The 21,400-nt window shown below is 29.5% G+C and overlaps 6 protein-coding genes and 2 pseudogenes across 8 annotated transcripts, besides 8 other annotated features; 4 read left to right on the plus strand and 4 right to left on the minus strand.

Moving 5' to 3' along the window:
* Positions 1 to 352: 352 nt before the first annotated feature.
* Positions 353 to 14,988: a mobile genetic element.
* Positions 1,188 to 1,994, plus strand: TVAGG3_0021790 (uncharacterized protein; the record flags this gene model as incomplete). Its single annotated transcript, XM_051220156.1, has 1 exon — positions 1,188 to 1,994. The coding sequence occupies one exon, from the start codon at positions 1,188 to 1,190 to the stop codon at positions 1,992 to 1,994; it is 807 nt and encodes a 268-aa protein (XP_051105142.1).
* Positions 2,403 to 2,430: a terminal%2Cinverted (terminal inverted repeat of Mariner transposon ID:TVAGG3_0021800).
* Positions 2,403 to 3,704: a mobile genetic element.
* TVAGG3_0021810 lies at positions 2,499 to 3,624 on the plus strand (annotated as a pseudogene). Its single transcript has one exon. A coding segment is annotated over exon 1 (1,126 nt).
* Positions 3,677 to 3,704: a terminal%2Cinverted (terminal inverted repeat of Mariner transposon ID:TVAGG3_0021800).
* Positions 5,585 to 7,006, plus strand: TVAGG3_0021820 (phage tail repeat-like family; the record flags this gene model as incomplete). Its single annotated transcript, XM_051220157.1, has 1 exon — positions 5,585 to 7,006. The coding sequence occupies one exon, from the start codon at positions 5,585 to 5,587 to the stop codon at positions 7,004 to 7,006; it is 1,422 nt and encodes a 473-aa protein (XP_051105143.1).
* On the minus strand, positions 7,967 to 9,275 carry TVAGG3_0021830 (annotated as a pseudogene). The gene has a single exon. A coding segment is annotated over exon 1 (1,309 nt).
* TVAGG3_0021840 (uncharacterized protein) lies at positions 10,144 to 10,806 on the plus strand (the record flags this gene model as incomplete). Its single annotated transcript, XM_051220158.1, has 1 exon — positions 10,144 to 10,806. The coding sequence occupies one exon, from the start codon at positions 10,144 to 10,146 to the stop codon at positions 10,804 to 10,806; it is 663 nt and encodes a 220-aa protein (XP_051105144.1).
* Positions 11,946 to 12,152: a mobile genetic element.
* Positions 13,419 to 13,613: a mobile genetic element.
* TVAGG3_0021870 (uncharacterized protein) lies at positions 13,934 to 14,230 on the minus strand (the record flags this gene model as incomplete). The annotated part of the gene is made up of 1 exon (XM_001293564.1): positions 13,934 to 14,230. One exon carries the CDS (start codon positions 14,228 to 14,230, stop codon positions 13,934 to 13,936), a length of 297 nt encoding a protein of 98 aa, XP_001293565.1.
* A 212-nt stretch (positions 14,989 to 15,200) lies between the features above and the next one.
* Positions 15,201 to 15,755, minus strand: TVAGG3_0021880 (uncharacterized protein; the record flags this gene model as incomplete). Its single annotated transcript, XM_051220159.1, has 1 exon — positions 15,201 to 15,755. The coding sequence occupies one exon, from the start codon at positions 15,753 to 15,755 to the stop codon at positions 15,201 to 15,203; it is 555 nt and encodes a 184-aa protein (XP_051105145.1).
* Positions 15,756 to 15,852: 97 nt separating this feature from the next.
* On the minus strand, positions 15,853 to 19,299 carry TVAGG3_0021890 (DNA/RNA polymerase superfamily; the record flags this gene model as incomplete). The annotated part of the gene is made up of 1 exon (XM_051220160.1): positions 15,853 to 19,299. One exon carries the CDS (start codon positions 19,297 to 19,299, stop codon positions 15,853 to 15,855), a length of 3,447 nt encoding a protein of 1,148 aa, XP_051105146.1.
* Positions 19,300 to 20,029: 730 nt separating this feature from the next.
* Positions 20,030 to 20,477: a mobile genetic element.
* A 573-nt stretch (positions 20,478 to 21,050) lies between these two features.
* Positions 21,051 to 21,400: part of a mobile genetic element that runs on past the window's edge.

A 21,400-nucleotide genomic window follows, 5' to 3' on the forward strand; every position in this document is an offset into this window, starting at 1 on the left:
AGTACAAGTGAAAGCTTATCCAATCATTCAGGGTGAAAATGACACTTACTGTTCAAAGGTGACAAATCCTCCTCAGGTTTGGTTTACTAGGACCACATATTGGACATGGACACCGGATGAAGGTTTGAAATATCATCCAACAGGTACACCACCACAGTATAGAAGTTCATATGATGAAATATTGATGAATAGAAATGTTTAAAATTATAAATTTATTTTTGATTAAATGGATTTAAATTCATACACTCCTTATGAAGAATTAGCAGGAGTATATAATACATACGTAGATGATATGATTAATGAAGCATTGAGTGATAATAGAAATGCTCTATCTAAGGAAAAATTAATGAAAATTCCATATTCTGAATGTTACTTAAATTCAATCACTGCAGCAATTGGTAAACAAAATAAAGGTAAAACATTAACGATATTAAAACAAATTATCATTATTGCTAACACTTCCCCCCATTCACATGTGTTAATTTATATCAACCGTTCAGGTTCACCTTCAGATGATACATTTGAATCTTTAAAGCATTTAATCAAAATTCCAATTATTTATTTATCACAAGAAGAAGCAGAAGATTATTTAAAAAACTTTTTAATGTATAAAGAATTATATAATACAATCAAGAAGCAAGGATTAGAGGATAAAATTATTGATAAACAACGGGATGAATTATTTGAAACACTTTCTATTTCAAATTTTGATAGAGAATTTTTGCATTCACTCATTTTTCTAGATGATGCAGTGAAATCAAAACTAATAACAAATGAGAAATCATATATTAATCAGTTATTAACTCAATGTCGACACATTCAGTGTTCATTCTTTATGGCTGTTCAATATTTCAAAGCATTAAGCACAAACATTAAATCAAATCTATCAACCCTTTTCATTTTCAGTGGGTTTAGTCGTCAACAGTTGAACATTATGCTTTATCAAGTGAATTTACCAATGAGCATTAATGAACTTTACACACAATATCAGCAATTAGGTGAACATGGAAAAATAATAGTTGATTTAAATAAAGGAGGTGTTAAATTTGATTAACTTTTTATAATTAATTTTTATTTTTTATTTATAATTAAACATGACAGAAATAGCAAATCTTCTACAGGTTCCATTAAAACAAGGGACAAACAAAAAGGGTACATATAATAGAACTATGAAAGTTCCTGATGGAATGAAAGAATTAGTTCATATTGTTGCTGGTCTTCAAAAAGATGTTAAACAAATGAGAAATGTTTTAACATTACCAGAAGCTCAAGCATATGCCAAACGTCAAGGTCCAAATTGGGAAGCACACGAAGCAGACATTACGGGTCCAAATGGAAAACCCGATGGTGTAAATGAAGTTTTCGTTACTGATGGTCAAGGTAATATTAAAGTCATAAATGGTTATAAATTAACTATATCTGATTATCCTAAACGTAAAGCATATAATGAACGTTATCCTATGCAATTTGATGAAAATGGAAAAGCTGTTAAACAATACATTGGAGAAGGTGAAAATGGTCCAATTAATTCATACCGTTATAATCCATATTCTTATTTCAATGAAGAATTAAATGCTATTGAAGAGGGACCGGATGGATTACCACGATATTCTAACCAGTTTGATGGTCAATATGCAAATATTAGACCTGAAATTTCAGCTAAGAAATTCTTTAAAGTTGCTTTATTCGATCCAGTTTTCGCAAATGTTAAAGATGAACTTAAACAGCAATTCCAACCAATTATAGTAGCAAGAATTGCATCAGGTGCTTTATCTCAAGCATTCAAAGATTTAATTAAGAAACCATTATATCAGCAACGAGGTTTAACTTATGATTTAGTTAAGGAATCAGATAAAAGAAAATTTGAGAAATCAGATGATTATAAGAATGCAATTAATGAATATATTAGGTCTATTAATTACAATGAACCAGCTAAAAATCAACTTCAAGAACAAATACAGGGAATAATAGATTCAAAACTTCCAGCAAAATAAAAGTTTAAATATATTTTTTTTATTCGAATATAAATGAGAAGACGTTTCACTAGTCAAAAGAACACTAACGCAAAAGCAGAGATTACGGTTGGTTATAACGTAAATGATGATAAATCACGAATTATTCAAAATGTTAAAGTTAATGTTAGCCCTGAATTAACAAGGTCAGCAACTCAACCAAATTTATTAACTCGTGACTTACCGAAGAATGAGGAGGAGCAAAATAAAGAAGATGGAGACCCAATCATTTTATCTGAACCCGGTAAAGAACCTGTTGAAATTCCCACTTATCCAACATACCCCCCACCTCTTTCATCAAACATCGAGAACCCATATAAAATAGACATTAATTCTGAATTAATGAAAATTTACCGTGATATAATAATTAATAATTATGATTCAATAATATAGGGTGTCCAAAGGTGCGTTTAGCACAGCGCTCTATATGAGACTATTAAAGGAGATATATGCTGATTATAAATATATAATTAAAAATATGAATATATGTATATGATGAGTAAGTTGTATTTTGGCGCCATGCCGGGATATAAAATGAATTTTGAGACAAGAGGCGGTTTCGCGGGAAATTTTGGCGGGATTTTTTTCATTTTTTAAATGAATCATAAAGAAAACATCCTCGCTCTTGCAAAAAAATGCAAAGACTGTAAAAAAATCTACGAGACATTGGTAAAATGCTTCGGTATGGATGCTCCTAGCTATTCCACTGTAACGTATCATGTTAGGATGTATCACTTCATGAACAAAAGGCGCCCATCATAAAATTGACAAAAAATCGCCGGATCAAAGAAAAATCAAAGCAATTCTTCAAGCGCTAGATGAAGACCCAAGAGCATCACTCAGAAGGATAGAGGAGATGACAAAGATACCACGTACAACAGTCAGTTATTATCTGCACAATTATTTGAACTACAAACTAGCGTATACACGTTGGGTTCCGCACAACCTTAATTCAGTTCAAAAAAAATCTAGAGTCCAATCTTCGAAAGAGCTCCTCTCTATATTGCGTGCGTATCAATCCAAGAAGTTTCGCTTTTTAGTAACAGGGGACGAGTCTTGGTTTCAATATGCAACAGAAGCCAAAATCATGTGGATCCCGAAGGATGAAAATCCGCAAACATTCCCGAAGAAAAAAATTGACACACCAATGATGATGTTGTCGGTTTTTTGGGGCGTGAATGGCATCATCGCAATTGATATTCTTCAAAAACCTAATACGATGAATGCTCAGTATCTAATTGACAATGTTCTTACTCAAATTATCAATTCTGATGAGTTTGAGAAATCCAAACAACAAAAACAAAAGTTTGCAATTCATTTTGATAATTCAAGAGTTCACAAAAGTCATAGGGTAATGAATTACTTGGTGGAAAACAATGTCAAAGTTGTTCCAAACCCAATTTATTCACCTGATATTGCACCCTCTGACTTTTATTTATTCGGCACGCTAAAAAAGAGAGCTGAAGGACGCGAATTCGCGAGTCCAGATGATCTTGAAAATTTTGTAAGAGAGCAATTTGAGCAATTTTCTCATGATGATTTAAAGCGTGTCTTTCAAGCCTGGATCGATCGCTGCGAACGCGTGATTGAATCCAATGGTGATTATATTTAAATAAACTTTATATATATGTAACTTGTTTATTTCTATTCGCAGTATTCAGGTTTGTGCTAAACACACCTTTGGACACCCTATAAATTTAATTGACCAATCTGGTTTAATTATTTTACCTTATGAATCATTAATTCACATTATCGCCATTCTTTGTGATGTTCAAGATTCAGACGTTAAGATTCAATTTTTCATAGATGATGAGGTTTCATGCTGCGGAACAGTTGCAAAAATAAATCCTATAAAGGATATTAGCACAATTAAGATATCAAAGAACGGAACAACAACTGAACTTCATTTAACATATAATGATATTTATATATAAAATAGTTGATGAATATAAAATATCACTTGAAAAATTCTTTGTTAAGGCTATTTAATATTCAAGCATTAACATTATCGAATAATAATCCTTTGAATCATAATCAATAATAATTGACCTTTCACCAGTTTCTATCGTTTGTTTTATTTCTTTTTGTTCCCCACTATCCGGATCGGTCATTGTAATTGTTTTTGTTATAGTATCAGCTTTATCTTTAACTTCAATCTTTTTTCCATCGGGATATTTAAACCAAAATTCCAAAAATTCGATATTGTCAATCTGTTCATATTTTAATCTATCAATTACATTTTTTACCATCTGAAAATCTTATGAAATGGTCATTATATGGGTTTGATTGAACTAAATTTGAATGAAGTGAAATATAACCTGTTGATGAATATGACACTGACTCATATTTTCTGAAAACACTAAAATTTATAACATGAATGAATTTCTTATTCGTTGAATTTATGAATTCTTGAGGTAATCTTATTCTAGTTTTATTTATCACTGGAAAATAACGCTTTACCATATTTTTAATCGTAATAAAAATGTCAATTATCAATATTATTTCGAATAATAACTGTGAATTAAATTTAACAGTTAGCGGAATTTATAATGTTACTCTCGTTTCTGTGAGTGGTAAATTTAATCCCATTCTTTTAGACCCTTCAGATTATATATCATTTATTAAAGATGACCATGAAAAAACGTATGATATGTATATAAATAATGTGATAGCGAAATGGGATATTAACACGATTTTAAGTTATTTAAATGAATCATTTATCGTATGGTATGAAGAAAATTTTAAATCAAAACCTGATAAACTTTTTGAACTTGATGAAATAAATAACCTTATTAAATTCCGCTGAAAAATTAAATTTTGTACTCCTCATCTTCGTTCATTGTTGGGGATATTAAATTTTGAAAAAGATGTTGGGATGTTTTGTATTCTGACACTGGTTCCAATTTCATTTTAATCAAATGTGATAAAGTTAATACCCAATGAGATTTTCACATCAAACATTAGACCCTAACTCTTACCCATCAATACAAAACATTTTATCCATCAACTTAAACACATTTTCTTTATCATATCCATTTCAATTATCCGGGAATTCATTTATTCTTCATTCAAACGATTTATCAAATATTAAATTTAGAATAACTGACCTATTTGATTGTGATTTAGAATTTATGAATGAAATATTATGGCAATTTCAAATAGAGAAAATAGCTGATGAGATAACGGATTAAATATTTATTTTTAAATCGTAATAAATGATTAAACAACAGCAACTTAAGGCGCAAAGCACCCAGGTCCTTCAGACCATTACATACGCCATATATGCATATAATTCAAAGACGGCAGAACAAACGCAAAGGTTGAAATATGGAGATTTGGAGATAGTATTGAAAAATGACCATTTCGAATTCGTTTGCAAAGGTGGTGCAGTGATATCAAATATAAAAGAAATTTTATTTATGAATTCAAAAATTAAAGGAATAACGGATGATATAACATCAATTCCACCAGAATAACAGAGATATTACGCATTAAATGCATTTCCTAAAGTTTTGAAGATTGGAAGATTTAATTTAAATGAGGAATTCATAGAAGGTTTCCTAAATGACATAATGAAGAAGGTGGATAAGGAATATGTGGATAGTGAGTTAAATAAGAAGGTGGATAAGGAATATGTGGATAGTGAGTTAAATAAGAAGGCAAATTTGGTTTATGTTGATGAAAAAGATAATGAAATTAAAGAAAAGGTTGAATGGTATCATGAATGGACATTGGAGACTTTTAAAGTTAAAGCTGATACAGGATGGGTTTTGGGATGTTTAGACCTTAAAGCAGATAAAACATATGTTAACAATGAGTTAGAGAAGAAGGCGGATAAAACTTATGTTAACAATGAGTTAGAGAAGAAGGCGGATAAAACTTATGTTAACAATGAGTTAGAGAAGAAGGCGGATAAAACTTATGTTAACAATGAGTTAGAGAAGAAGGCGGATAAAACTTATGTTAATGAAATATACCAAAGTTTGATAGGAACAACAAAAAATATTGAAACTATTGTTGGTGACTTTTCTGTCAATGAAGAAAATAAATATTTTAGATGGCAGTTTGTACAGTCCTTAAAAAATGGTACACGGTGTAAACTCATTCCGAAAAATAACAATGAAATGTATGTAAGCTATAAAAAGAATGATGGTACACAAGTTAAAGTTCCATTAGACAACAACTGCTACTTAAACTTATATGGAGACGAACAAAAGAAATATTTAAGAGTTTATGAAATGGCAGATATGACATTGCCTGACCCAGCTCCAGCACCATATTATTATGACTATGGAGATGACGACAGAACACCACATGTAGATGAACAAAAGCTAACATTATATTTAGATTATTATAGATATAAAAGATATAATGCAATAGAAAAAACGAGAATAGTATATTATTATACAGATGACAGAAATAAATATTATAGTCAAGATTTTACCTACCCTGAAAACATAAGATTATATTATAAAAAATATTCTGACACAAACCAGAAGAAGCCTGAAATAGTTGCACTATATTTTAAGTTCAAAAGAGACAATCCTATAATATCTCATATGTTTGATTTAATGAACCCAGTAGGTTCTATTTATACATCTATGGATGCAAGAGGTCCTCAAGTAATGTTTGGTGTTGGTGCATGGGAACAAATAGTCGACAGGTTTTTGTATTGTGCAAACTCTTCAAAGGAAACAGGTGGAAGTAAAACGATTTCAGGTGAAAATTTACCTGCACACAGTCACTACATAGATTTAAGTACATCTCAAGCAGGTTGGCATAAGCATAGATATTGGGATTGGTCAGGAATGACAAAAGGTAAAGGATATGATGTTAAAGACGACGTTAAGTTTGCTATAAATTGTTACTGGAGTGACACTCAGGGAGAAGGAAACCATACACATTTCGTTTCAGGATATACACAAACAACGGGACAAAGTAAAGAATACATGCCACCATTTGTGACTATATTTGCATGGTACCGCGTTCAATGAACACGCTTGAGACTAGACCTTTGGGTCAGGGCTTACCGAATGAACTAAATATATTTTATGTCTGTAATTAATTAGGTAATGAAGTAATGGATGAACTGCAGAAATATATTTTATCGTTAATGGTTTTTAGGTTATTCAATAATAAATTATTTTTGAATAACTGAAGGTGTCACTACGTCACCATGTGTCACCAGGTTAATTAACTTCTCTTAAAAATGATGACAACATGACATTTTGACAACACGGCAGGATTAATGAGGAAGGCAAAAATAAATTATTTTTGAATAACTGAAGGTGTCACTACGTCACCATGTGTCACCAGGTTAATTAACTTCTCTTAAAATTACTGACAACATGACATTTTGACAACACGGCAGGATTAATGAGGAAGGCAAAAATAAATTCAAATCATACTTTATAAAGCTTCATTTACAGGTATTTCATCATCAGTAAATGAATCCTCATTATCGTTTGGTTCAACCTGTTTATATAATCCTTTCATTTCTTCTTTCAAAACATAACACCATGTTTGTTTACCATCTATTCTTCTCTGTTTCTTATCACATTTATCTTTAATGCTCATTTGGAAATTTTTGTCTTTCATGTCTGATGGTTTGCAGAATAGAGCATTTTTACACGTCATACCTGCACACAATTCATCATAATGTGTATTTATCCATACATCTAAAGGATTTGTTGATAATTCTATTAAATCTTGTTTGGCTTCAGTCATCGGTATGATTCGTACATTAAATGATGAAAGGTCATATTGCATAAAATACGTCAGTAAATTATCATAAAATTCCTTTGTGCATGAATCCATTAAATTCTTGAAGTAATCAAATTGACCCTTAAATTTACCATTAACTCTTAAAACTACGTATCTTCTGTCTCCGACTTCAATTTTGACAGGGTAGACGTTATTAGTTACGAAAATGAAATTAGCAACATTCTGAGCAGTTCTTCTGGGTTGATTCTTTTCATTAATTCTAATCTCATTATCCGTAATAATTGATTTCAAAGCGTTGAAGTTTGCGAGTCTATCTTCACCTACATTCTTGAGTTCATTAAGTACAAGAAACATTTTATTCTCAACTACTGAATTGAAATTACCCGTTAGCTCACTTATTTCGGTAATGTTTTTGCATGAATAACCGGCGAGAAGTTCAGAAATAATGTCTGTAAATCTGTTTTTACCTGTTCCCTGAAGTCCTTTCAAAATAATTGCTGTTTCATTCTTGATTCCAGGATGTTGAATCATTGATGCAATCCAGCCGAGTAGGTATTTATACACTTCATCGTTATTATCACAAATGGCTTCTTTAATGAAATTCATAAACATCTCAATTTTTGAGTAATCTGGTTTTTCGAGAACGTTGTATTTATAACCTTGAAACGTTGAGAAAACATCTGGAGAATCAGATTTAAAGCAAACACCCTTAACGGTTAATGAAGACAATTGATTTAGTAGTACATCCCATGCTGTTATTGTTTTACCTTCTTCTTTAAATAATTTAATCATTTTGAGTGACTCTTTCATGTTTGATTGAAGAACGAATGATATTTGATTCATTTTGTCGTGGATATTATAGTCCTTTTGAATGAAATATTTATTTCCACAATCTACAAAACGAATGACACGTGATAAATCCTCAATTACTTCAGAACTGTTTTTATACTGATGATTTTCAGCCTTGCGTCTAATATCTGTTATCAAAAACGAGTCATCAAGCTTTATATCAAATGTTATTTTTGGCTTACGTAATAAAGGTAAAACGTATTCATCATAATATTCTTTTTGGTATAGTTTTAGAATCTTCACCAAAGCAAATGGAGAAGTCATTAAATGTGCATATCTACTACGTGCTTTTTCAAAATTACTTTTTGCATTTTCAGTTAAATTGCAGAAGTTATAAACGTTACCGTATGCTTCATTAATTAAATGATCCGGTAACGAATTAATTGCTTGAAACAGTGTGAATAATGTAACTTCTTTTTCTAAATTCATGTTTCCACCGTCATTATGTACTTCAAAATCACAGATGCCATCAACTATGCTCTGGGCAAGTTTATCGTCAATGTTTACATCTTTGTTTTCATTCATGATAGTCTTTATTTCTTCGTTCTTCTGTTCAACTCTTACCTTAATATTCAAATCATTTAATACATCGTTTACTGTTCTAGTTAATGTCGAATCATAACTTCCACGAATGAATGAGTATGTATTGATTGGTTCTGTTGCATTCTTGCGAACTCTTGAATCAGCCATAACTACTAAAGAACGCTTTGAATCATCCATAGAAGTCATGATATCGATATCATAATCATTGCAGGAATAACATTTAATCATTCTGTTCGAAACTGAATAGAAGAAATTGGTGTTGCAATAAATGTGAAGACCTCCTGAAGCGGTTTTAACGATAACATCCTTATCCGAAAGTTTTGATAAAATATCTTTTCTAACTGTTTCTTTAAGTTCATCATTGTATGATTTATTAATATCAACATCTATAATCGTTAAATTTGAAATTTTATTTACTAATAAAGCCATACCAGTTTTCCTTCCTCTTCCTCCATCATGTTTGAGGTAGTTATGTAAATCAATCTTATTTTCACCAATTCTTTCGTTGAGGGTTTTAGTTTCTGCCACAACTAATTCCTCAGCTAATGAATCAATAACTTTTTCATCAGAAACGATATAGTTGCTGTTGTTGTTTGTTGCTGTCATTTATATAGGAATAAAATAAATAAAAATAATTTTAAAACTAACTTTATTTTTGGGCTGCATCAAATTTCCTGGACTGTTGTCAAAATGTCATGTTGTCATCATTTTTAAGAGAAGTTAATTAACCTGGTGACACATGGTGACGTAGTGACACCTTCAGTTATTCAAAAATAATTAATTATTGAATAACCTAAAAACCATTAACGATAAAATTTATTTCCAGGACTGTTGTCAAAATGTCATGTTGTCATCATTTTTAAGAGAAGTTAATTAACCTGGTGACACATGGTGACGTAGTGACACCTTCAGTTATTCAAAAATAATTAATTATTGAATAACCTAAAAACCATTAACGATAAACTAACGCTAATTTTTTTCTAACAATTTTTTTATTTTGTATGTAAGAACAGAAATGTCGGTCGAAGCAAAAACATTCACGAACAAATCTAATGGTGAAACATTCACAAAAGGCACTTATAATGGTATTGAAGTCTTACGTAGAGACAAGGATGGTTATATAAATGCAACAAATATGTGTCAGCAGTTTAGGAAAGACTTTAGAAAGTTGTTGGAAAATAAGTCCTGGGAAGAGTATTATAAGGCATTTTGTGAAGAATATAGCAACCACCGGAATTCGGACTGTTGCTTTTTATACAAAATTCATGCAGGAATTCCTGATGAAATCAAACAGGTTAGAGGAACGTATATAGACCCAAGACTTATAAACTATATAGCAATGTGGGCTTCTCCAAAATATTGCATAGCAGTTGGAAAAATTATGGACTCCATAGACAAGAAAGTTCATGAGAAATTAGATGAAGAAGAACTCGAAGATACAGTAGAGAATGCAAAACCTTTGTTTGAAGAAGAAGTTAGAAAAATGTGCGAAAAACAATTAGAACATGAACGTGAGATATGTTATGGTTATAGAGATTCTTCATACGAACTAGACCAATGGGAACAAGAAGATTTAAAGAGAGAATTTAGAGAATATGAACTCGCTAAGATAGCATTAGAAACTGCAGAAAAGAAGTTAAAAGTTTGGGGTCGTTTTGTACAAAAATATTGTGAGTAAATGAACCATTTATTTTTATTGAATTCAGACAAAAATAATGTTTAGGTGAAGAGGTGAGATCTCACCTCTTTTCCCACCTGTTTTTTCACGACAAAGAAGACAAACAAAGAAAATAAGAAAATACGGCGCTGTCGCGGTTCGAACCACAGATCCTGACCCCTCCATAACACCACCTTAGACCACTGTGCTACGTAGCCTGTCGACATAAGATTTTATAAATTGCATATTTGACGTAAATTTATTTCCCAGTTATTCAAAAATAATTCATAATTGAATAACCTAAAAACCATAAACGTAAACGATAAAATTTATTTCCGGGCTAGTTGTCAAAATGTCATGTTGTCATCATTTTTAAGAGAAGTTAATTAACCTGGTGACACATGGTGACGTAGTGACACCTTCAGTTATTCAAAAATAATTAATTATTGAATAACCTAAAAACCATTAACGTAAACGATAAAATAACTGATAACTATCTCATACCGAAATGGCTCACCAAAAGGTGACATTTTTGGCGCCAATAATTTGATTTTTCTGATTCTTTCTATTTAGATATATTTATTTAATATTCATATTCCTTTATATTGCCTCATATTATTTCCCATTTTTAATCATATTATACAAATCTTTAATAATTTTTAATGTTTTGAGCTTCAAAATCTTGTTCTAACTATTTTCATTCATATATCCTAGAAAAAATTAAAAAGTTTTTTAGAAATAAAAATGTTTGTATGTAAAGTATTGAAAATATTCTAGATGAGAAGACATTCTCCAGAAGAGATTGATATTGATTGGCTTTGTGAAGCCATCACAAAATCAAATAATGGAGTTAAGTTAACTGATATTTGCGCGAAAGCTAAAATAAATCATGAAGGCAGAGTTATATATAATCATACTATCTTAAAGTATTCCTAGAAATTTCCAAAATTAACCGAAATATAACTGTACAGAATTACTATTTTCGAGATAAAATTCATATGGAAATACTAATTCATAACGCTTTATGTTATATAAAATTTAATTTATAAAAATTTCAAAATAAATCAAATTTAACACAATGAATATAACTGCAATCGAGGTTTTTGACGATTGATTCTTACGAGAAGTTTTCCAAACTTTGAGTTAATGTCTTGACATTAACTCAAAGTTTGGAAGTCTAATAAGGGGAATTGTAGGCTATGAGGTACTGATTGTATATCAGTGCCTCATAGCCTGCAATTCCCATTAGAAATCGGAGAAACTTTGTCCGCATAACTGATGATGCGGACAAAGTTTCTCCCATTTCTACTTAGAATGAAAGGGCAAGAGGTATATAGGTACACTATATATCTCTTGCCCTTTCCTTCTTACCTAAAGACTTCCAATCTTATTTTTTTTTCCAATTTTCCCCTAAATTTAAATCTTATATAATATAATATGGCATTCCAAACGGGAACCGCGGTTGGTTACCATGGATTTCCGTCACCGGTCACATTTTAAAGATTTTTAAAGCCTTATAAAAATATGCTTTGTAAATCATTTTTTGTAAATCGGCAAAAATTTGGTAATTTTCTTCAACTAATAAATCTGCGAATAGCATTTATAATACAAGAACAATCTTTTAAAATGCGTTTGATTCATTTTTGTATAATTTCATATAGGCACATATATTCTTCCGGGACTTTCCGTGATTTTACCGTAAAATCATTAGTTTACACCAATTTTTCCGTATTTTGAATAGTTTACTGCACTTTTTCCGTAAAATTGAGTTACGGGAATCCGCAAAATTTCCGGACCTCATTTTTCATAGAATATAATAATAATATTTGATAAAAAGATATATTATTTATATTTTTGATTTTTGAATTACGGAAAAAGTGAATTGTTAACTTGATTTTTTTATATGGTTAATTTTTCAAATGATATTATGAAGATCTAAAATATTAAAAGTAAAAAATTGAATTACGGAAAAAGTGAGGTCAAAAGTGAAATAAATTTGCAGAACAATTTTCATTGAAATAAGACATTGAGTATCACACTTTAGTGAATCAACATCTATAAGAATGAAGTGTTTTGAAGCTGAAATAATATTGAATAGAAATTAATTTTTTCTGAAATTTTGAATGAAATTATGGGAAATAAAAAAATTACTAAATATTGTATTCATACAAATATATTATTTTAAAGGAAAAATAGATGCTGATAGAAACGATGAAAAATTTTGAAAACTTTACAATTAATTTATGTTCGTTAACCACAGAGCTTGCAATCCAAAGCTCACGTTAGACTACAAGAGTCATGAAGTCTCATACTAAGGGATATCCAACATATATTTTAATAATCTAATGTTTGTGACAAATATTCAACATAAAATTAAGTTTTCGTTTCGTTACAAGGCATTCATACTTTGGAGATATCATATTTAATGTACAGAAAAGTTAATATTAAACAATACATGCTAAAGAATTAATAAATAAGATAATAAAATAAATTTATACGTAATTACTTTCATTTAATATGCTTTATGCTGTATAATATTGATTAAGAGGCATTAAAAGGTTCCATAGTCTGCTTTTATAGGCAAGATTTTTGATAAAAATTTAAAATTTTGAAAAATGATGAGAAAAGGAAAAAAAAGGTAAATGAGAGCAAGAGGAGGGAAAAAAAAGAAAAAGAAAAGAAAGGGAAGGGAAAAATAAAAGAAAGAAGGACATATAAAAATTTAGATGCGCATTCTTAATGCCGAGGCGGCTTGCCGCCGAGGCGCGATTTTTTAGGCCTCTACGGTAACCCGGCAATGTTTTTTTAAATCTTGTACAGCCCTATAATATAAATAAAATGCATAATATCAATCACAAAAATTAATGTTTATTTTTTTAATTAAAATTGCCGCGCAATTTAAGGTTTTCTGTCACTTTTTTGTTAGCCATTTCGGTACGAAACAAAAATAACTGATAACAAAATTTTATTTTTATATAAATGGATACCCCACAAGCTCAAAATTTACCACGAATCATAACAAGGGAGGAAATGATAAAAATGATGCAAGAACTAATTAAAAACAACAAACCACGAAAACCGAGAAGATGCGGTTATGCAGTAATGATGGAAAGAAGAACCTAGAGACGTTGTCGAAGAGGAATAAAAATTAAATTTGGATAGAGTTTAAAAATTCATCTTTATTAAATTCATCTCTTCCAATCAATTTATTTATTCTATTAAATTCTTTTATTTTTGCTTCACTCAGTTTAAGGATTGAACGGTAAGTTTCTAATTTTTCGATTATTTCTTTCCTCTCTTTATCGTTTTCAATTACTTTAGTTTTATGGGCATCAGCCCCACCGCATTGCGGCTTCTTTTTGTAATAGCATATTTTTGATTTAATTCTGTTTAGTTTCTTTTTATATTCATTGTCAGGACTCTTGGATGCTTTGTTGTCACTCATTTCTTACGAAATAAAAAAAATTAAATATTATTTAAATATAATGGAGTAATAAAATAAATCGGAATTTCTATTAATTTATTGTCAACTTCAACTAATACATTACCGTTAATATATCTAACAAATTCAGCTATTGTGTCAAATCTTCGTCTTCTTTTTGTCATTGATTTATCAGTTTTTCCATAATCGAGATGAATCAAAACTTTATCCCCTTGTTTAAAATTCATGAGCCCCGAATTAATTTGTTCACGTTTAACATCATTCAACCTTTCCATTTGCTTTCTAATATATTCCCATTCTTTTGAAATATCATTTTTCATTTCCACTGGTTTCATGTTTATAGTTCTATGCCATGTATTATTGTAATAATATACTAACTGTTGTATGATGGAGTCATGATTTCCATCCCAGTATATCTGACCGTTAACACCTAACGCATCTCTAAGAGTTCTCATTACCGCATCAACTATTTTATTATGAAACGTATATGGAGAGGATGAAAAGAAAAAATTAATTTGTGGGAAATAATGAGCCATAGCTGCCTGAAATCCTTTATCACCATCACCCCTGATATTATCTACTCTTTCATGATCTAGTAAGTATTGTATAGCTCTTCTTGTTTCCTGTTCTGTTTTCCCTTTCACTGGAATGCAATATAAATATCTAGTGTTAATGTTAATGGCAAATAAATAAGTAACGTTTCCTTTTGAATATTCTAAATGATCGATTTCGTATGAATATGGATATGGTGCAAATGAAGGGCGACTAAATTTTTCCTTTAACGGTTGAATTTTTGGGTCAATTGGTTTATTTAATATCTTGAAATCTTTTTTAAAATCTTTTTGCTTCTTTAATGTTTGAAATGGATATAATAAAGTGAATGATGAAGGATTAACTGAAGGAGGAGGAGGTACTGTCGTTGGAGGTTTTGGTGTTGCAAGTGGTTTAATTTTATCTGCTTTGATTTTGGATTTCATTCCCCCTTCATTAATTCTGGATGTATTCTATTCATTTGTTTTAAATATGCTGTATATAAAGGTTTGATATACTTTCCCGCTTCGAGTTTATGTTGAAGGATGAATTCCAAAAGTTGATCTTCATTTAAAAGTTGGGCTGAATATGATTTAACTAATGAATCATAAATTAAAGCTTGTGCTTCATTTATGGTCTGAAGGACCTGGACGTTTTGTTCCTTTGGTTTTTGCGGCTCAGGATTATATAATTTATATAATTCATCAATATCTTCTTCTGTTAATACTTTATTTTTGAAATCTTTCAACTGTTTAAGTTGTGATTTAGTTTTTTCCTTTGTATATTCATTATTTTTAATTTTGTCTTTAATTTTAGAAATTATTTTATCATGATATTTCAAAATTTCATTTTTATAATATGGATAATAATAATCCATATCATCACCCGTTATAGTGTTATCATGTTTTTGGAGATATGATTTTAATTCATAATAAGTAAGAAAATTTTGATTAAGTACTAAATCATAAATTAAATTTTTTAAATCTGTGTTATCCATTTATATAAAAATAAAATAAATGTTTTAAGGGTGCCCACCTCTTTGAATCATAGTATCAAAACCATTATTTACATATTGAATCACATCATTAATGGTATTAAATAAATGGCATACAACATCCATTTTCACAACATACAGCCTTAGTGTGTGCTCCTGTTAATGCAGTCTTACCAATTGTTAAGCGAGTCATTGACCCGTTTTTAAGTTGTAAATTAATATTCTGACCATCAAATATCACTTTATCATTTATTATATCCAAATAATTTTTAGGTGTTAATTGCTTATTTTGTCGTAAACTAGCACCTTTCATTTTTTGTGCAATCTTTTTAAAATCACTTCCATCAATTGAACCATTGAATGATGTATAACACTTAGGGCATAAAGCAACCATGTTATCACCTTGTTTCTCAATTGCTAAACCCAATAACTTCTTCTCGTGTGCTTTTTCTTCAGCTTTATTCTTTAATTTAGGTTTAAATTTCTCATCAAAACAGAAGAAATCAAATGGTGCGAATTTGAAAATGTTTTTATCATAAAATTGTTTATCGGTTACAATTGCTTGAAATGCTTGAGTGTTAGGAAGATTTGGGTCGCCAGCGATTGCCCAATAAGATGAATCAGTATCACCTTCAATGAAATGAAAACGATTAACATCCATGCATTTATACATAAAATCATAAATGAAAACTAAATACCAGTATTTTGCGTTATCTAAAGTGAAGAATGCCTCTTGTAAACATGTATCACATCTATAAAATCTATCTTTAAGCATCACTTGATATGTATCCTCACCTATTTCTCTTATGTTTTTAAACTTATTTGGCATACATGCAACACGTGCCTTCTGTGCATTCATTATTTTAGTCTTTGTGTAATTTTGTGTATTCATTGCATCGTAACCATATGATCCATTAAGCGAAATCTTGCAAAATAAACCTTTTCCTTTATTTCCTTCTAATTCAGCCTTTTGTCTTTCGTTCATAAATTCGTTCGCAAATTCATTAAAACAAGTGTTTTTCGTAAATGTTAAAATTGATTGAATATCATCGATGATAAAATGAAATCTGTCTATTAGATACCAAAGATAATAAGAAGAAAATGGTTGATATTGGTTGTGTGTTGATGCTAACTGAGTTAATTTCCTCTGTTTCTGGTCAACTGGTAGATTGTTTGATTTCATGTAATTATACATAAAACTGCCAATTGTTTTTTCATCTGTGATAATATCTAAGTTTCTTATTATCGGTAAAAAGTTTATGTAATCATTAATGTATTTTTCATCAATGTGACCCTTTACTTCAGCCACGAATAAAGTATTTTTCTTTCTAATAATTCCCATTGCTTTTGCTTTCTTTGTTGCTGTATCACAAATGATAACACCATTCAATCTTCCCGGCATATACATTTTATGGTCAGTATATTGAATGAAATCATGAGGATTAGATGAAAATGATGAAGGATATAATGAATTAAAATCAACACCAACGAAATGAGTCATAATGTTGGTGGTGTCCTCATTTGATACAGTTTTAGTTTCTGGACTATATGAAAGTTTATTAATGTGCGTGATTCCTTTAAGATTTACTCTATGTTGAACATTTGATAAACCACCAGTAATTCCATTACGGAGAATGTGATAAGCTTCAACTGAATCTAAAGTCATTGGTAAATTATTTTTTAATGCATAATTTCTTAAATTGATTCTTAAACGTTGAACATCTTCATCTTTATTTGATTTCACGACATTGCAATAACAACACATTAACTGACAATTTTCTTTGGTATGTGGTTTTTCATTATCGATTCTATCTAATGTTGGTTTATTAGCATATGTAAACGCTTTACCACACATTTTGCATTTAGATGAAAGGATTAAATCGTGATAGTATTGAAAATCATCCATTGAAACATTATTTTTAGTATCTCTTTCTGCTTTTTCATCTTGTTTCTTATATGATTCAATTTTATATTTCCAATACTTTTTCGTTAATTCAAAACTTGATTCTATCTCTTCCTCAGGATATTTTTCATTAGGATTAAAGTCTTTATATGCTAAAGCGTAACGAATCATTGAAGCATTCGATGATAAAGAAAGATTATGAAGCATATCAATTTTATAAACAAATGTTTCTTCAATAATTTTATCAATTGGGTCAATCATAATTTCAACATCTTTATTGCAAAAATGAATAAAATATTCTAATCTATTCTTAAAGTTTTTAGCATCATTGAGATATATTTGATAATCACTATCTGATATAGTTTCTTGAGTTAATGCTGAATAAAATGAATCTTGAGTGAATGGTTCCACTTTATATAATTCTTCTTCGTAATTTTCCCATGTGATGAATTGATAAGGTAAAAAGGATTTAACACGTGATTTATTGTTTCCGAAATCTTGAGTGAATTGGTCTAATGTCCCACCCGCTATATAATTTCTGATGTCAATAAATCTCAATTCATATGGAACGTTTGTTTTCTTTACAATGATTTGCTTAAATTGAGAAGATAAACCCAGCATTGATTTTATTTTCCATTTTGCAGTATTTAAATCACGAAGAATTAAATTTAAATCAAACTTTCCCGAATTAAAACCTATGATATTCACTTTATTGAATTCCTCATCTAGAAGTTCTTTAAATGCTTCCTTCTGTTTTTCATTTAATGTTTGCGGCTTCAATAATTCTTCATATTGACTCATGTTTGATTCAACAACTAATGAACAGGTTGAAAATAAAAACTCAATCCAATCAGAAATAAAAGAATCACTCGAAGTTAAGCAAAAATTCCTCGTATATGTTTTATCATTTAATTTAACCGTTGATGATACCATGAATGGTTTTAAGTAAGCGTTCAAAGTTGCACACTCAGAAAGTTGTAATTCTTCTTTAGTCTCTAATGTTTCGAAGTCAAAAGTAATATAATATCTTGTCGGTTTATAATATTTCTGCAAATTGTGAGCTAATAACCACTGATATATCTTCTGTTTCGTAATATGTGGTGCATATGGTTGCTGTGTCTTTTGCAATTGAACGTCTTGAATTAATCTTCCATTATTTTCTTTACATTTCTCACAATGCTTTAAAAATCTTCTTTGGTTTTTCCTTTCTGGGTCATCACGGATAGAATAAACTTCTTCTTTACAATATGGACAAACTTTATAGCCGGTGAGTGCTTCAACGTCTGTTATTCTGTCAGCGTGAAGTTTTCCACATGGACTCTGTGTTAATAAAATATTTACTGTTTCAAATTCTGGATCTATCATTATTGATTCCACTAATGGAAAGTCTACCTTATTTATGTCCACGTCTTCTGGTTGAGGATCACAATAATAGAAATCAATATTAACATTTAACATTCTCGCTAATCTCTCACTTTCTGATGAAATGTCAAACCCTTCATATGCATCTATTGCTTCATTTAAATAGCTTCTACGAGTTTTAGGATTAACACCATCAGGAATGTTATAGAAGCGTTTAAATAACCTTCTACCTTCTGCTCTAATTTGATTATCATTCATTTTAGCTGTTCCGTTTTTGTTCATTTATGTAAGAATAAAAAATTAAAAAAATAAATAAAAATAAAGTTTATTTTTTAAAGTCCATAAAATGAATTAAGAACACATAAATTTTTATCATCTGCGACGTGACGAATACATTTTAATTTACTCAAGAATGCGTACCCTGATACATTAAATCTAATTCCTGTCTTATTTAATTTCACAACTTTGAAAAGGAATGTATGAATAGCTATAAAATGATGAGAAGATGTTTTATGGGTTGCTTCCATTTTTTCTGTAATAAATGAATAAATATAATGCTTATAAGTTTTCATATCTTTTATATTCTTAATAACGAATGGTATAGACCTTTCAACTTCGTCTTCCTTCGGTGCTGTTCTTTCATATGAAACATTATTGGTATCTTCAACAATGAAACCACAATCACACAAAATTTTATAGGTTCCAATGGTTTCTTTTGATATTTTATCTAATAAATCAAAAACTTTATCAACACCCGTGCATTTATTTAAATAATAATTTGTGTAAATATCATGATCTTCTTTCTTAATCGTATTAGTTGCATATGTCACGTTTTTAAGAGCTTTTTTGAATTTCTCAGAATCGAGAGGTGGTGAAAATAAGATACAGGGGTATCCTTCATTATCAATAAATTGTAACTTATGTTTACGAATAAATTTAATACCTTCTTCTGAAAGTGTTTCGTCTATTTCACCATCTAATAAATTTTGTGTTGATTCTGAGACATAATTTTTATATCTTTCTTCATGAGATTTCTGAACTTCTGATTCTGAAGCTGGGATATTCATTAAACCCTCTACTTCATTTTCATTATATTTTTCAACTTCTCTTAATTCCTTAATTTTTTCATCTATTTCATCTCTTATTTTTTCCAGTCTTTCAATTTCATCGTATTCATCATCATCTTTAATCCGTTCTTCATAATATTCGGGGAAAACATCAGGTTCTTTAGGTTTTTCTTCTTCAGATGTGGGATATAAGAAATTTATAACATCATTTTTATTCATTTTTCCATCATAATCTAAATCATTTAATAACTCGGCGAATTTTTTACAATTTCTTAAATAATATTTATCAACTTCATAACCCGCCTCCTCTAATATATCCTTTATTTCCTCGTTTGTGAATCCTAATTTTTTCACGTCGTTAGTCTTGACGTTCATTTCATACATAATAAAAAATTATTTGAAGAATTGACAACGTGTAAATTGAATAAAATGTTTAAAGTTGATGGATTCAAAATTTCAAAAATAAAAGGAGTGGTTAGTTTGAAATCTATTCCTCAATCAAGAATCACCTCATTAATGAAAATTGATGATTTAACAAAAAGAATAGAAGAGATTGAAGAAAGAATGAATCAAATAATTGATTTCATAAATTCAAATAATCATTAGTTTCTAATTTCTTTTACTCGTTTATGAGGTCTTTGATTATGACTTCATTGATTCCATTCAGGATTTAAACAATGTTTAATTAATCGCGGAATATCTGACATCATCTATATATAGCTTCTTTTATAAAAGATAAAAAATAAATTATTTTAAAATTAATGTTAATTTTTTTAAAATGTGTTTAGTATATAATATTTATTACTAATTTATTTAATAATGTCGCGCTTTCTTACAAATTCATGACTTAAAAAACGTAAGAAAAAATTTTTATATCATCTATATATAGAAGATGTGAAAATATACCTTCATCTATATATAGATGATGCAAAAAAAGTCACACAACCCTTCATACCCTACTACTATTTTTCTTTCTTGATTTTTTACAAAATCTACTTAGAATTATGCAAAATATGACTAAATAATTATAAATTTCAAGTTAAATTTTAATTTTGATAAATAATTTAAATTTCAAAATATCAAGTTCAGTTCGACTATGTATGTAGTAATTCCTCAATAAAGTGCCAAAACCCTATTAAAATATATGAACATTTTCAACATTTTAATGTTTTTATTTAAAAATTTGATGGAATATGAGCTTCAAACAATTATTATGTAAATAAAAATAATTAAATATATGTATTTATTCGTATTACAACCGTAGTAAGTCGATTCTTCCTTTCTTCTACTGAGTTTTGAATTTGATTTCGAATTGT

This window comes from Trichomonas vaginalis, chromosome IV (assembly GCF_026262505.1).
Source record: "Trichomonas vaginalis G3 chromosome IV, whole genome shotgun sequence".
NCBI classification, from domain to species: Eukaryota; Parabasalia; order Trichomonadida; family Trichomonadidae; genus Trichomonas; species Trichomonas vaginalis.